Source organism: Mastomys coucha, unplaced genomic scaffold, assembly GCF_008632895.1.
Source record: "Mastomys coucha isolate ucsf_1 unplaced genomic scaffold, UCSF_Mcou_1 pScaffold14, whole genome shotgun sequence".
In the NCBI taxonomy this organism is placed as follows: Eukaryota; Metazoa; Chordata; class Mammalia; order Rodentia; family Muridae; genus Mastomys; species Mastomys coucha.
The window spans coordinates 23784949-23803263 of record NW_022196896.1 but is presented as its reverse complement, the minus strand read 5'-3'; the positions used below and the strand labels follow the sequence as shown (position 1 = coordinate 23803263).

The following is an 18315-nucleotide window of genomic DNA, read 5'->3' as shown; positions in this document are numbered from 1 at the left end:
CTGATAAGTGGATATTAGCCCAGAAGTTTGGAATACCCAAAATACAATCCACAAACCACAAGAAACTTAAGAAGAAAGAAGACTACAGTGTGGATATTTCAGTCCTTCGTAGAAGGTGGATCAAAATACCTGTGGGAGGATATACAGATACAAAGTTTGGAGTAGAAACTGAAGTAAAGGCCATCCAGTGACTGCCCCACTTGGGGATTCATCCCATATATAGTTACCAAACCCAGACACTATTGTGGATGCCAACAAGTACTTGCTGACAGAAGCTTGATATAGCTGTCTCCTGAGAGGCTCTGACAGTACCTGACAAATACAGAAATGGATATTCACAGCCATCCATTGGACTGAGCACAGGGTCCCCAATGAAGAAGCTATAAAAAGGACCCAAGGAGCTGAAGGGGTTTGTAGTCCCATAGGAGGAACAACAATATGAACCAACCAATTCCCCCCAGAACCAAAGAGTACACGAGAAGGGACTTAAAGCTCCAGCTGTTATATGTAGCAGAGGATGGCCTTGTGGGACATCAATGAGAGGAGAGGTCTTTGGTCTTGTGAAGACTAGATGTCCCACTATAGGGGAATCCCAGGACAGGGAAATGGGAGTGGATGTGTTAGTTAGCAGGGGAGGGAGGATGGAATAGAGGTATTTTCAGAGGGGAAATGGAAAAAGGGGATAAAATTTGAAATGTAAATGAATAAAATATCTAATTTTTAAAAAGTAAAAAAATAATAATTTTATAACATTCCTAAAACATGCACTATATAAATTTAAATAATTACAAAACACATAGAAATTAAAAAACAAAAATAAGAATAAGAATGCATAGGCCAATGAATACATTTTTGTATTTTGTATTAGCCATGTAAAATCTATGTATGTTTATATATACACACATACATATATCAATACTATGTGGCTATAGCAAATCCAATTAAAATATCAATTATTCCACATAATTACCTCTTTTGTATAGGATAAACCCACCTAAATCTACTCATCAATTTTTGGTTTAACATGACACGATATTATTAAATGCAGCCATATTAGCTCTCTAGAGGCCATAGCTTTGCACTTTTTGATTTGCATATCCCCATTGCTGTCCTTCAATTTGGTATGGACCAAAAAGATCTATCTCTTCTTTTTTGAATCCTTTTCCTTTTGAGATTATACTATAATTACTTCATTTCTTCTTTCCTTTCATCCCTCCCCAATTTCCTATTTCTCCCATTGCTCTAGTTATAGTTCAAAACCTCCTTTTTTAAATTTATTGTTGTTGTATACATATTACTTCTTAACTCAGTTGACTCAAGTCATTAGGCTGTGGGCAGAATTAAGTAAGATTCTTTGGCAGAGAGCAACTTGAAAGGCCTCCATTCTATTTCAGATATTGTATTTGTTGATGAAACTTCATGATCTGGACCTTCACTCTCAGCTAGCATTCTAGACTCTGAGCTATCCCCAAGAATTGTCAGTCAAATTTACCACAACACTATAGGGCACTTCTTGCCTGCAGATCCAAATGTTTTCATATTCTTTCCACAAATTAATTCCAAAACAAAGGAACAGGTTCTTCATAGCAGTAACCCTTCTCCTGATACCAATTTTCACTTAGTTCCTCTCATCACTGCTGGGACAAAATATCTCACAAAAGCAACTTAAGGAAGGAGAAGTCCATTTGAGTCAAGGTTCCTAGGATGTAGTCTAGCATATGAGAGAAGGTATATTGAAAGAGCTGAGAAGCAGCTGGTCACACTGTTCCCACAGGTAGAAGTAAAGAGAAATGAACACTGCTCAAGTCTCCTCTTAGTCAGGCAAAAAGCCCAGCCAATGGTATGGGGCCACACAGTTCATTGTAGGTGTCCCCTCTTCAGCTAAACTTTGTTGGAAACATCTTCACAGACAAACACAGAGGTATAATTTCATAGTAATTACAAAACTAGGTGAGTTCGCAGTTAAAACTAACCTCAACAGTTGGAATTTGGTCAGTGTGAATGATATTTTTAGTGTAGTATCAAATTTCACCTTCTACTAATTTGTAGATGATCTGAGCAACTGTTTTCTTATGAATATGAGATATTAATTTTTGCTTTGTAATGTCTTTACTTAGCTTCAGAATATAAGTTAGACTCTCTTGGAAATGATGTGTTCTTTCTAATATATTTTGAAAGAGTTTATGAAGAACATTCTTTTCTTTTTTAATTAATTAATTTAGTTCTTTATTTTACACTCCATATTTTATCCGCCCCCGTCCTCCCTCCTACTGCTCCACAACCCATACCTCCTTCCCACACCCCTGTCTACATGAGGCTGTCCCCACCCCCCATGCCACCTGACCTCTAAACTCCCTGGGGTCCTCCAGTTTCTTGAGGTTTAGGTTCATCATCTCTGAATGAAGACACAGACCTGGTAGTCCTCTACTGTATGTGTATTGGGGGCCTCATATCAACTGGTGTATGTTGCCTGTTTGGTGGACTAGTATGTGGGAGAGCTCGGGGGTCCAGATTAATTGAGAATGCTTCTCCTACAGGGTCGCCCTCCTCCTCAGCTTCTTTCAGTCTTTCCCTAATTCAACCACAGAGGTCAGCAGCTTCTGTTTCTTGGTTGGGTACAACTATCTGCATCTGACTCTTTCAGCTGTTTGTTGAGTCTTTCAGAGTGCAGTCTTGCTAGGTCCCTTTTTTTGAGTGCTCCATAACCTCATTAATAGTGTCAGGCCTTGTGACCTCCCCTTGAGCTGGAACCCACTTTGGGCCTGTCCCTGGATCTTCTTTTCTTAGGCTCCTCTCCATTTCCATCCCTATAATTCTTTCAGACAGGAACAATTATGGGTCAGAGTTGTGACTGTGGAATGCCCCCTCCCTCATTTGATGCCCTGTCTTCCTGCTGGAGGTAGGCTCTATAAGTTCTCCCACCCTACTGTCAAGCAAATTTATCTAAGGGCAGGTCTCTAGGAAAGAGCCTTGAACTCATAGGCACAGGGGGAGTTTTCCCAAATAGAACTATAATGGCTCATGCTCTAAGATCAAGAATTGATAAATGGGACCTCATGAAACTGGAAAGTTTCTGTAAGGCAAAGGATGTAATCAATAAGATAAATTGGCAACCTACAGATTGGGAAAAAAAACTTCACTAACCCCATATCTGATATAGGGCTAATATCCAAAATATATAAAGAACCCAAGAAGCTAACCACCATAAAACCAAACAACCAAATCAAAAAATGGGGTATAGAATTAAACCAAGATTTCAGAACTGAGGAATCTCGAATGGCTGAGAAGCACCTAAAGAAATGTTCAAAGTCATTAGTGATCAGAGAAATGCAAATCAAAACAACCCTGAGATTCTACCTTACACCAATCAGAATGACTAAAATCAAAACCTCAGGTGACAACACATGTTGGAGAGGATGTGGAGAAGAGGAACACCCCTTCATTGCAGGTAGGATTGCAAACTGGTACAACCACCCTGGAAATCAATCTGGGAGTTCCTTAGAAAATTAGAAATAGATCTACCTGAAGATCCAGCTATACCACTCTTGGGAATATACCTAAAAGATGCCCCACCATGCCACAGAGGCACATGTTCCACTATGTTCATAGTGGCCTTATTTGTGATAGCCAGAAGCTGGAAACAACCTAGATGTCCCACAACAGAAGAATGAATACAGAAAATGTGGTTCATTTACACAATGGAATACTACTCAGCTATTAAGGACAAGGAAATCCTGAGTTTTGTAGGCAAATAGATGGAAGTAGAAAATATCATCCTGCGTGAGGTAACTCAGACCCAAAAGGAAGTGCATGGTATGTACTCACTAATCAGTGGATATTAGCCCCCCAAAAGTACAGAATACCCAAGGTACAGTACACAGAACTCAAAAAGGTCAATAAGCTGAAGTGCCCAAGTGAGGTACTCTGGAGGAAGAAGAAAGCAGTCACAAGTGAGGAGGGAGGGAGGGACCTGGGAGGGAAAGTAGACAGGGAGCAGGGAGCACCTGGGGGAGGGGGGAAGAGGGGAACCTGATCTGGTATTGGGTGAGGGGAAAAAAGACTGAAGCCCTGAGGGCCAGCAGAAAAAATGGAAACAGACAACCTTGGGAGGTTGGATTTTGGGGAGACCCTCCAGCATGTTCTTTTCTAAATGTCTGGTAGAATTCATCTGTACAGGCATCTGCTACTCGGATGCTTTTAGTCAGGAAATTTCTGATTACTGATTCAGTATCTTTATTTGTTATTTGTCTCTTTAGGTTTTCTATTTATGTTTGATTCCTTCTTGGTTCCATGAGCTAAAAAAAAAGCTTCTGGGAATATACCCATGTTTATATAAATACTTCCATTTCTTCTTGTTATTCAGTTTGTTGGCATATAATTATCCATGATAGCCTGTTACAGTCTTTTATGTTTGAGTTTATACCCCTCCTCCTTGTTTTGGTATTTGTTCACTTTCCTAAGTCTAGAAAAATCCCTTTTGTTAATGTTTTGCCTAATGCATTTTGGTCCATATACCATGTATCTAGTATTTATTATTTCCTTCATTCTGTTAACTTTGCACTTAATTTATACACACATAATTTTTTGAGATACTTTGGGCTGTTTAGTTGAAATGATTCTTTTTAATGCGGTAGTTATTAGTTCAAATATCACTCTATACTGTATCAGCCCATTCATGGCTTTAACAAAACTAATGTCAGTAGTATGTGAGGAAGAAAGGTTGAGGAGGCTGCCCACTGGCTGGCATATCACATGTGCCACCTTGATGCTTCTTAACATGCCATCAGATATCATGTGGAAACCAAGAGAAACCCTAAGCCAGCACAGTCTGTGTTTCTGCTCTTACCATTGCCAGTCCCACTATGTCCCATCCTGATGACCTGCAAGACCCTAATTATCTCCAAGTATTAGCAGCATTGGGGTTGTGAATTACATTTCAGCATGAATTTTGAAAAAGATGAAACTGTGGCACCTAATTTTGCTGCACACAATTAATTTGTTCATTTTCATGTCACAAAATTGGTGATTATTTAAGTTGGCTATTTGCTTTCACATCATATTTATGAATATATTCATTTGACTTGCTGACGTGTAATTCCATTGTATAGAGAAAATATATGTTGACTGAGTTTAGTTTTTCTTCTTATGTTTGATAAAATTTCTTATTCCTTAGCATGTGCTACATCCTGGAAAATGTAAGCATGCCCTCCAAACTGTAATCTGTTACTATAGAACTGGATAATTCTATTCATCTATGAGAGGTATTATCTAAGATTACTATTTCCATCTTGATGATCTATCCATAAAAAGTTGCATATTGTCAATAAATTATTTCTATTCATAGTGATCTTTTGAGTTTCACGACTTGTTTGTCTATCCATCTATCTATTCATGTATAAATATTCATCTATATTTATATCTATAACTATCTACCAATCTAACTATATCCTATCTACCACCTATCTATTATCTATCTATCTATCTATCTATCTATCTATCTATCTATCTATCTATCTATCTATCTATCTATCTATCTATCTCACACATTCATACAGATATATGCATGTGTTTATATGTATAGTTTTATAGTACATACTTTAAAGTTTGGTGCATACAAAGTATATCTTCTTAGTCCACATATTTCAAAGGTGATGGAATCAACTAAGCTCAGAATGGAAAATTTGTCTCTGACCTTAACGTAAAGAGGGTTTGTTTATAGTCACCATTTTGTAAATAATACAGCATTGTACAGGTTTTGTTCTTCATGAAGGACTATAAGAAACATAAAGGCTACTCTACAGACTAAAGTGTGGATACTTCGGTCCTTCTTAGAAAGGGGCACAAAATACCCATGGGAGGAGTTACAGAGAAAAAGTGTGAAGCAGAACTGAAGGAAAGGCAATCCAGAGACTGCCCCACCTGGGGATCCATTCCTTATACAGTCACCAAACCCAGATACTATTGTGGATCCCAACAAGTGCTGGCTGACAGGAGCCTGATATAGCTGTCTCTGAGGGGCTCTACCAGTGCCTGTGGATGCTCTCAGACAACCATTGGACTGAGCCCAGGGTCCCCAGTGGAGGAACTAGAGAAAGGACCCAAGGAGCTGAAAGGGTTTGTAGCCCTAAAGGAGGAACAACAATATGAACCAACTAGTATCCCCAGAGCTCCCAGGGACTAGACCACCAAACAAAAGCACAAATGGAGGGACCCATGGCTCCAGCTGCATATGTAGCAGAGGATGGCCTTGTTGGTCATCAATGGGAGGAGAGACCCTTGGTCCTGTGAAGGCTCCATGTCCCACTGTAGGGGAATGCCAGGGCCAGGAAGTAGAAGTGGGTGGCTTGGTGAGTAGGGGGATGGGATAGGGGGTTTTCAGAGGGGAAACCAGGAAAGGGGATAACATTTGAAATGGAAATAAAGAAAACATCTAATAAAAAAACAGAAGTGTTTTGAGGTCTACATGTTAGTTGCATGCTAACAGCATTTGTAGACAGTATCTGAGCTTTCCTGGATATGAGCATCTACTGAAGGTCCTGGACCCATCTTCTAAAGACAAAGGAACATTTATGACTACTATATCCCTTTGCCACAGCTTTTATAGTTTGTGTTTGTCAGATATAAGCCTAGTTATTTCTGTGCTTGCTGGCTGGCTGACTGGCTGGCTGGCTCTAGTGTTCTCTCTCTTTCTCTGTCTCTCCCTGTGTATGTCTCTCTCTATCTCTCTGTCTTTCTCCCTCTTTCTCTCTCCTCCTCCCTCCCCTCCCTCTTCAATATCCTTTCTGTTTCTGTAATGACACAGCCTATGTATCATTAAATCTAAAGTGATTCTCATCTTGAATGAATTTAATTGTGTCTTTTAAAATTCTGCTCAGCTATTTGTTTCTTTATTGGTACATTTAATCTGCTTACATTTAAAATAATTGTCAATAGAACATGAATTACTTTTGTCATTTTGTTGGTTTCTAGTTTTTAAGTCCCCCCCCTTGCTGATTCTTTGCAGTTTGATGATTCTTTAATGCTGTAAAGTCTTTATCTGTGCTGTATCTACTATCGATGCTGGTTCTAATTGCTCTAAAACTTACATGAAACACAGTAGGCTAGCTAAAGCTGGTAACAACTTCAATTGCATACAAAGCTGGAAAGAGGGTGTTCTGTGTTATCAGGTTTTGCTAGATACTTTGTTCTGTGCAGTCAATCTTGCTAACTTCCTCTTTGCTGTTGAAAGAAAACTACTATTGTACATTTAGATACAACACTGCTCAACTAATTATGATTTTTAGTATCTCTTGTTATATACATTGCAATTCCATTGTTCGAGAAAGAAAATTAAATTACCCTAAAATAATGACATGTTTTTATAATACATTTCTATCCATTTTGTTGCTTAATATGTCAACATTAATATTTATTTTTATTTTGTTTCCTCATTTCTCTTTTAATGACTTAAGTAATTAAAAAGTTTTGTTTGTTTATTTTCTGAGCCTTTTTGTTTTAAAGTAGTATTCTTAACTCCCTTCTAGTTTTTGTCTAATTCTCAAGTATGTTTCTCATTCTTTTTTATACATGGATTTTAAATTTTTGATTTTACATTTTATATATAGTCCTCAAAATATTTATTTTTGGATAAACAAATTTAATGTACAACTCTAAATGGAAGTTCTTTATTTTCCAGCTTAAATTTATATTTACTTAAAGTTAATGTTCTTTGTTAGTTTGCTCCCTATTCTACATTTCTGTAATATTTGGACTATGTCTTTTCTTTAATAAGTATTTAATTGAATTTCTTTCTTTCTTCCTTTCTTTCTTGGGATTTTTCATTATTCTCTGTTGTTTTTTTTCTGTCACTTTAGGTTTACTAAAATGTAATGTTTATCAACTTATAAAATCATATTGACTGCTCTGATTTCTCATGTGTAATTAGTGTTTTTATCTACTAAGTTTTAATATTCTTAAAGCAGATGCTATTATTCTTTATTTGTTTCTATACTGATGTTTACAGAAGGAACTTAATACTTACTTAAATATCTTCAATTTCTTAGTTTTAGATTATAATTACAATGTTTTTTCCTTCTCTTTCCTCCCTGCAAACCCTCCCCTTATACACCTCATTGCTGTTTTTCAAAATTATAATCTCTTATTCATTAATTGCCATTATATGCATATATATGTGTGTGTGTGTGTGTGTGTGTGTGTGTGTGTGTGTGTGTGTGTGTATTTCTGAAAGTAACCTCTCGGTCTATGTTATGTTACCTATATGTATGTTTTTAGGTCTGAGCATTGTTACTGGAAGAGATGTTTGTATAGAAGACAGGGTCTTCTGCCCTCAGCACCGTTCAGTTACCTGCAGTGCTGTGTGAAGGAAGGGCCAAGCCTCATGGCTTTCAGCTTCTATTTTGGCATGTCTAGTGTTGCTGTCCCTGTCTGCTTGAATATTCTTAACTTAGAACTTGCTAAAAGATAGAGTTGACATAGTTATGGAACTCTTCTGGAATGTTTTATTTCCTCATGCTTTGCCATTTTTTATTTGATTTTCCTTTAGTACCATAAATCTTAGTGCTTGCTTATTAGTAGATGATGTGGCCTTTGAAATCTATGATAGCTTGTCAGTATGTTCTGCCCACCAATGGAAATTGTTGTAATTATCTCTATTATGTCATTAATCTAAATGTTTTGGCCTGAATTTACATGTTTAGGGATTAGTTTACTGTGTTATTTGCTATAATCGAGATGTCTGTATACTTTTGAAAAAAAAGTTCAAATTTTATTATTATATTACTTTTATTTTTTAGAAGCATGTCAGATCATTTTATGTGACTGAAAACAACTAAATTTCTATATTCTCATAGATCAGTGTTTCTAATTGTTTCTTATGTAATAATTTCATCAACTTGGTTATTATTCTAAGTATAAATGTTTTATGAGTATTTGTAAGTTGATTTATTTTTAAAACATCAAAATGCAATTGTTTACTGATGTAGCCACTAGTTTTCTGTAGATACTCTGGGATAGACTGTTTTGTTTTGGTTTTGTGGTGAAATTTCTGCAGCTATATGATGTATGTAATACAGTAAAAGTCATATGGCAGTTTGGAGATTATATCATAAATTTTCTTGGACTTATATTTACTTGTGACAGTATAAGAAAAGATTATAAAATATTTTTGACTTTTGAATAAGAGAGGAGGTATTTGAAGCAGTTGAAAGTTATTCTAAAATGTTGAAGGCACGATTAAAGTCTTTGCTGTTGGTTAGCAAATATTATTTGTCAGAGCCTTTGGAATGCTGCAAATAACCCATCCTCCAATAATTCATGTGAGTAATTGAATTCAGATTGCAAATTTTTCTTTTCAAATGTTTTGACTGTTATCTCTTTTCTTTTCTATTGTATCTTAATTGGTGTGGTTTATATAAATGGTCAATAAATTATATATCTTTGTTATAGAGATCAGACAGTGAATCGAGCTTGGTATTCATCCCAGACAGAATTATGATGGAATGTATTTGGAAGATTAAAGCACTGAATTTACTTTTTTTCTAATTAAAGGCAATTAAAGATTTGCAGACATAAATAAAAGACAATGAATTAAGGAATAAGTATAGAGGCAAGTCCATTTGCAGGTGAAAGGCTGCGCCTTTGAAGCAGAACCAGCTGCATTCTCATCGCGAGAATAACAGTTGAGGAAGCTTTTCTGCATGTGCCTGTTTGATAGCATAATGGAGTTCTAAGCAGCTTATGCAGCATTCAGAAAAGACAGTGCATTAACGCTGAAAGCAGTAGAGGCTGAGAAGGAACAGCGCTGCCGCATGATGATAGTGAACATGGCCAATGTGGGGCTGAGAGAACAGCCGTGTGCTCATACAAAGATGGCCATTTAGAAAACAGTAACCAGATAGTCACATGATTTTTTACTAAACTAAGGAAATTCCTACTTAAGGCCTTGTAATATTAAAGCATCTACTACTTTAAATATGAAATAATTGCTTATATAGATGATATATTGATTTAGTGCATGATATAAGTTACTGCATCCTTTGCTAAGACAATGTGATATGGGGAATGAATATTGAAAACTAGTATAGTATTAAAATGTGTGAATTTTACTAAAAATATTTTATGTATATGTTTTCAGTATATATGTGTTACATTCATTTAAATATTTGTTTCTTTTATGGGAAATGCTTGTTTTTAAAGAATTTTAATGTTACTTAATATATAGAATATATTTTCAGTAATATGTATTAATTTTTGATAATACCATGCAATATATTTTGATCACTTGTTCTTCCTTAACTCCTCTGAGATCTGCTTTCTCCATCCTTATTTCCCTACCTATCTAACTTCCAGGTTTCTTTCTGTATCCACCATTTCTTAATCTCTGCACATTGACCAGATAGGGTGTTTATGTTAATTGTCGTCTACTGCAAAAAGAAGCCTCCCTAAAGAGTGTTGATAGATCTGCTGATCTATGGGTATATCCATTTAACAGAATAATAGTATTGGCTTCATTCCAAGTGCCTCTAACCTAATTATCCACAGGTTCTTGGCTCCATTAACACTGCCAGATATGGTTTGTATCTAAAAGAGCTGATATTAGATTCATACAGAAAGTTATTGCTGACTTCCATAACATTTATGCCACTGTTCCATCAGTGGATATATCTTTAAGTATAAATAATGAAATTATGACATTTGTAGAATGGAGCTGAAGATTATGTTAACAAAATAAGTAAGGCTTAGAAAAAGATCATCTTTTCTCCCATGTACAAAATCTAGATTAGTCCAAGCACACACATGCACAGACACATAATACATACACATATACCTGCACATATGCACATACCTACAGACTCATAATTTTTTTGAAATTTTACATAGGAACAAACAAGATGTCATCCCACAGTCACAACTCTGACCCATAGTTTTTCTTGTCTGAAAGAATTACAGGGATGGAAATAGAGAGGAGCCTGAGGAAAAAAAAAAAAAAAAGGTCCAGCAACAGGTCCAAAGTGGGATCCAGCTCAAGGGGAGGTCCCAAGGCCTGAAACTATTACTGAGGATATGGAGCATTCATAAAAAGGGACCTAGCATGACTGCCCTCCGAAAGACCTAACATACAGCTGAAAGAGTCAGATGCAGACATTTGCACCCAACCGATGGACAGACGCTGCTGACCCCAGTGGTTGAATTAGGGAAAAGGTGGAAGAAAGCTGAGGAGGAGGGCGACCCTGTAGGAGGATCAGCAGTCTCAATTAATGTGGACCCTTGAGATCTCTCAGATACTGGAACACCAACCAGGCAGCATACAACAGCTGTTATGAGGCCCACAACACATATAGAGCAGAGGACTGCCAGGTCTGTGTTCAATCAGAGATGATGCACCTAACCCTCAAGAGACTGGAGACCCCAGGGAGTTTAGAGGTCAAGTAGGGTGGGAGTTGGGAGGTATGGACATCCTCGTGGAGACAAGGGGATGGAGAGGAGGTATGAGATGTGGAACAGTCAGAGGGTGGATGATGGGGCAGGGAGAATAAAATCTGGAGTGTAAAAAAATAAAGAAAAAGAAAAGATAGATAAGTGAGAAAGATACTTGCCAACAAGCCTAGCAACTTCAGTTTGATCCCAGGTATCAACAGTAGAATAAGAGAATTGACTCCAGAGAACTGTCCTCTGACTTCCACATATGAACTCTAGCTCAAGTAAATACACACAATGAGTAGATGAAGAGAACTAGTTTTAAACTAGGTTTAACCTTGGAAAGCTTGTCTCCAGTGACCAACCACCTCCAAGTATGTGCAGTCTTCTGAAGTGTCCATCACCCCCCAAAAGACATGATCAGATGAGAGCAAAGCCTTCATTGCACTTCATATCTAAATCCTAACAAAGCAGATGACAGAAGTTCCAGACTGGCTTCTCCTATAAGTATGATATATATGTTCATGATATAAGTATACATGGTGTATTTGTATATTTAACATATGAGCTGGCAACCTATACCTAAAAACAGGAACACTTGTGCTAACACAAATATCAGTGTGATTATCTTCATTGTCTTGAATTATCAGCTTATGGTTCAGCTTATGGCTTAAACAGCTGTCTTGGAGATACTTGGGACTTTTTTTGCATTTATTTACTGTTATAGGTGCTTGGAGATTGACTCCAGGGCCTCATGGATGCTAAAACATATGTAATCAGTTACTCTACCCACTCCTAGTGAGTTATTGGCATGTCCAAAATCAAATGCAAGCTTGATACTTTACATATAAAATACTAGATTATCTAGTTTAGATAACTAAATACAAGTACTCTAAATACAAGTGACTTCTGTGTGTTACGGTTTTTCAGCCATAATGGGCAAAGGCTTCTGTCTTAACGCCATTGGAGTGTCAATTTCATATACATGTGAAGACCACATCTATAACTTTAGTATTAGCAATGGAAACACAGGAGGATTGTTGCCATGAGTTCAAGAACAACTTGGCCTACATAAGAAGACACTGTCAGAAAATAAAAAGTTCAAGTTTTAAAAGGTTCTTGCCCATAGTAGAAAAATATAGCCCAATTTGTAAGACCTTCCTTGTAATGTTGTCACTGCAAACTGCTTTGTGCAGTGTATGTTGTGTGTCATGGAATGGAAGGTGAAGGGTGAGTTAATGCCAGATGTGCTGTTTGGAAATGTGCCAGCTGTATATTAATTTTAATAACAACTACTATAAATACAGATTTAGATGTTCACATCCACCTCAATGATAATCTAGAAGTTTTGTTCTATAAAAGATTACAGATGGGAGAGAATAACTTAGCTGATGGTTACATGGTACCGCAGTTGAATGGTAAATTCTTACTGTTACATTGCCTCTGATACTGATCTGGTGTGTGTTATGACAGAACATTATATAAGATAATACATATGATTGATGAGTCATGTTGTTTGAAACCATCATTCATACTTATTTTTCTCTTTTTATCTTTAGATTGTTATAAAGCATGTAGAAGGTCAATAGGAGTGTTGTCTTTCTGCTCATCTCTGAGATTTTCACATTTATTTTTAGATTTTCCTTAGGAATATGCTTGGAAACCCTGAGTGGAGAACTCTGTCACTATGTTCATCATTCTGAACTGTTTATATCACAGCAGGAATAATGACAAGAATAACTTGACTATTGAGATGTGAAGTCAGAATGAACACTTGTCAAGTTTTCTCTCTTTTTTTCAGCAAAATTAAATGTTACTAATTTAAAGTGGGTCAGAATCATGTTTTTCTGCAAATTACTTATTCTTTTATTTAAATTTAGAACATTTGATATACATTTACTTTTTACAATTGACTCATTTCCAAATCATTAAACCCCATCAACAAATAATACTTATGAAGTTTCTGCTGTTAGATGCAGAGTGAGTGCAGGGCAGCAGGGTGAGCCACACACTCTTCCTTTAAGAACAAACACATGGCTCTGCAGCCAGAGAAGCACTTGTATGTGTGTAATGAACTCCACCATAGAACTTCTCCTTCATTACTGTCCATTTACCTCACTCCTCTGCTATTTCTACTTCTAAAAATCTATATGAAAGTTTAAAGGTACTTTTGAATCATTAGTAGACACATTAAGAAGCAGATTTATTTCACATTAAATTTTTATGATATACTTTAGTTTAGATCAACTGCTTTCAGATTCATTTGCATGTGAAGAAGATGTGGATATTTGGAGTGAGTCACTGTATCATTTAGATAAGGGAGATGTGCGCATGAGCTCTGGAAAGGGACCACTGAGAGGAGAGGGGATGAGTGAGAATAGGAGAGCAGAGAGAGGCCAGGAACTTAGCTATATTATCATGTACACATTAGTCAGAAACATGGCTTACAGTTTTTGTACTTAACATGACTCCCACTTATTTCCTATAAGAATGTTTTTAAAATACACATTTTCCGTAATGATACTTTTGTTATAAAATCTACTTTCTCCCCTAAGGCTGAGTAATGTTTCTTTTGTGGCTTGTGAGTAGGGTCACCAGATGGTATACCAAAACCAAAAATTGTATGACACTCAGTGTTGCTTGTTTCTTGGCTGTGAAGTGTGGTAAAGAAGATTGTCATATCTAAATATTTCTGTTTTCTGCCATATTTAGTCAAGTCTATGTGTCCTCTAGAGAAGAGAATGAAGGTAAAGGATGTATTTTGTTCTAATGAATTTAGGTAATAGAAAGTCAGTTGTTTATAGGTTCTTTTAGTCTCAGAGAAAAACCACCAAACACTTCTTAATCATTTGAATATTTAATGTATCCACAATATAATAAATTTATCAGGAGTTATTCTGTAATTTCTAAAACAAAGTTAACTTTACAAAATCATATAATATAGTTATGTGTGTGTTATTTATCAGTGCTTTTATTTCCAAAAGGTGTACTGACTGTGAATATCTTAGTCTCTAAAAAATTAAAGTTGTAATTTTGCTTTGATATTCTTTGCACATGAAATCAAGATGTCTGTCAGAATCTTCTACCACAAAGAGTAAAAAGACATATAGATTTGGAGTGACGTTTATGCTAATCCCAACTGAATACACATGTAGTTCTCTGTTCATGGTTTACTTTATGAAAACCTTCTTAGACATTTCATAGGTGACTGTGAATTTTACTTTATACATAAATGTAACTCACTGTTTGAAATTATTTCTTTTCAGGTAAGCAGGATTATAAAAAAACCAAACCTATTTTACGAGCAACCAAGTTAAAAGCAGAAGCAAAGAAAACGGCGATAGGCATAAAGGTATACTTCTGTTTGATGAAGTTGTAATTTGATGTGTGTATACTCATTCATTTTACACATTTTATACAACCAAATTGTATTAGTCTTAAATTTTGGACATCTTAAGCTAGGAGAGATTTCAATATTATATCAAAAATTGAAGGGTTTTGTACATAATTATTTATTTCAAAACATCTTTACCATCTTGAAATTTTGGGCTCTCAAAAGGTATAATTAAAGTATAAACATAAACAGTACATAGAAGATAAGTTATTCCTAAAGCTATTCTGCTAGCTGTTACAACTATTGTCCAGACAGTTCAGTCTGTGGGATTCACCAGCTTCTTGAACTTTGAGCACATTTCCCTACATAGTTATTTACATCACTGTTGTCATATCGCTGTCCTTTTATTGTCTCTAGCACTCTGTATAATGAAATTCTAATGACATTCTCAAACTTGTCCTTTTGGCAAACCAGTGTTTATCTGCTTATGTGGGATAAATGAAACTGAGAATGATGTCAATAGATACTAGTTCACTGTGCTAGCAAAGCCAAAGTTATTTTTACTATTATTCAAATCAAATGTTCACCAAGGATTTAGAATGAAGTAAGCTGGGTAGGAGAAGACATTTTGAACTAATGCTACCAAGTGTGTAAAGTAAAAATGACCCTTACAGATATTTTATTTAAATATTAAACTGTTAAAAGAAGATTTGGGTTTTCATCTGGCAGATAAAAAATCAATTTTTCTAAGTTATAGCTTATAACAAATGCCAAGGTATTACCAGCAAGCTGTACCAGCTGTTCAGCTGCCAGATGATGTATTTGGTTATCTTCCAGAACTTGCTATTATGATCATGAAGCACTGCCTTCCTTTTGCTTCTGATTGCTGATGTTGATCCAGCTTTACTGAGTTATGTGCTATTTGCACAGCACAGTCTCCTCAGTTGGTGTTCTGATATAGGTTTTAATGATAAAATAATTTTTGTTATATTTTTTCAAATACACGTGAAGTTGCATTCATTTGTAAAATATACTGTGGTATGAATTTTAAAAAGCAGTGCTTAGCATTTATTTCCTGTTTGGTCATGGTGATTTGAATCTTATAGGAACAATTTTAACATTGTCCCCGAAGGAAACAGTTAATATTTGCTTTTTGTTTCATAATAGACTAGGCATTTTTAAAGGGAATACTAATGTAACAAAATATATTCCTAACAGTTTAATGAATAGTTATATATTAAAATTTATGAAATAATTCAGCCATTTATATATTTATATACCACATTTTTATACACACCCCTTATTTAGTTTGCTGTTATACTTTTGGTTTACTTAGAAGGAATCACTGTGTTCTGATTATAAGTTAGGGCTCAGTACACACTACTGTTAGCTAATATTTGCTTTAAAACCTATGGAGAATGACTTTTTCTTAGCTTTGTCTCACAATATAAAGTATGTACTGAAAGTATCTAATATAGATATATCTTAATAATCTAACATGTCATTCGGATTGCTAAGCCTTGAGAATCAGAAACTATTATTTGCCTTGAATAATGTGTGTCTGAGGCCATTACTATGATACGAAACTTTTAAGACTCAGAACCATGAAGGTGGGTGTCTTGCATCTCAAATCTAGCATAGTGATTAGTTTGCCCTGTCAAACTTTGATTGCCTTGTCATTTTGGTATAGGATTTTAAATAACAGAGTTTCCTTCTGTAATTGTCTTTTAATGCTTTTTAATTTCCCTAGTGAGTGATTTTTATCCATATTGATAATGTCAGAGAAGCAACCAAGGACTAATGAACATGAAACATGTTTGATTCTTACCTAGTTGATACACGATGACCATAATGTCACGTTACATTGTTACTTTACTACTTTTGAATGAGTTATGTCGACAGAAAATATAAACCATTTCACAGACTGGAAAAAGAACACCAGTGGCTACAAAACTATGCATTCAATGAAGAGCCTGAGATCTCATCCCTTGTAACACTCACAGTTGCTGGGAGAGATCTGACTAAGCCTGAGAAGCTGTATGTGGAGATGGAGACTATCATTCACATCAGAGGTATCCAGAGAGCTGAAAAGTACAGGGAGAGCATTATAGAGCCTGGAGCTTGCCTTGTTGAAGGCATCTGTGACTATTAAGTGATAGGGAAAACTCAAACTTAGCTGTGTCTAGTTTAGGTAAGAAAACTTCCCATGAATATTTGTCAGGACCTTCCTTACTTCAGTTGACCTTGCATTGTGTAGACATTATGATATGAAACAAAGTGCTCTTGGATTTACTATGGACTTAGTATTGTGGATATTCATGACTTAAAGTCTTGCAATCATCACACACTTTTAGTATACTTACTATCAAAGTCATATAAGTATTAATTGATCCAGTGTTTCTTAGAAATCACTGGAAGGAGATGAATAGGACATGATTGTCTTGAAAAGAGTGTACAGGAAATCACCTCCATTGAATTACCATGTTAAACCAAGAGCCCTGAACCTTGAAAGGGGAAGAGTTGGGAAGTAGGGCATTTACCTTGTAAGGCTTCTGGTACCTTGATGTAAATAACTGAGTAACAGAAAATGTTTTGGAGGAAAAATAGTTTCAGCTCAATACATGAATATGTCATGTTAAGTAGAATACATTTCTAATTTAGAAACAACTCTACTAAATACAAAACAAACAAACAAAAAGACTATATATTTATGTTCATTTAAGAAAATACTAGTAGTGATGTATTATTTTGAAATATGCAGTTATTATGTTTAGAGTTATTTAAAATTTATATTGAGAAAAATGTATTTTCACTATTGCTATAGACGAGCAGCTACATAAGACTGTTAAATTGATTGTTGTTTTATATCAAACAACTTTTATAATACTTATTTTTATTGTTATAATATTTTATAAATTTTAAGGAATATGACAAAAAAGATATTGTAGGCACTGAAGGGGGGTCTCTGGGAGGAGTTGGGGTACAAAAGGGAAACAAGAATGTGATTTAATTCTATTTACTTAAAATATGTTTTTAAATGTTAACAAATTCAGGTAAATTGAAATCATGTAACTTTTTTTATAATGCAATAAAAGTTAAAAAAAGGAAACTACTCTTATATTTTATGCTTCATAAATATGAATCAGTATCATAATTTAAGAGATATGAAGGCTGTGAGTGGCACTGAAAGCTGTTTCCACACCCAACGTTCATACTTGGTTGTTTTTCAAGTAGAAGATTAAATTTTCCATCATTAAAATTAAATTTTTATTTTTATTTTTATTAAAAATAAAATTTTTTACAGTATATTTTGATTATGGTTCCCCTCCCACAAATCTGCGATCCTGCACACTTCCCTCCATTGAAACCCGCACGCTTTTGTCCCTTGTGAGTAGGCAAACAGGCATTTAAATAATAATAATAACAATAAAAGAAACCAAAACAAATTGTAATAGGACCAAACTAATAAGGAGAAGAAAAAGAGCCAAAGAAAGGGCATGAGAAATACATAGACGTGGAGACACACATAGGTACATGTCACTAAAATTCTTTTTTTTTTTTTTTTT

At 35.4% G+C, this 18315-nt stretch overlaps 1 protein-coding gene across 6 annotated transcripts in view; it reads left to right on the top strand.

Moving 5' to 3' along the window:
- The window catches only part of Triqk (triple QxxK/R motif containing), a 74539-nt gene that overhangs the window by 52896 nt on the left and 3328 nt on the right, over positions 1-18315 (top strand). For all 6 annotated transcript variants that reach the window (XM_031366584.1, XM_031366582.1, XM_031366585.1 and 3 more), the window contains one exon: positions 14682-14767. In XM_031366584.1, the coding sequence (XP_031222444.1) occupies positions 14682-14767 (86 nt within the window). The remainder of the gene's footprint in view (positions 1-14681; positions 14768-18315) is intronic.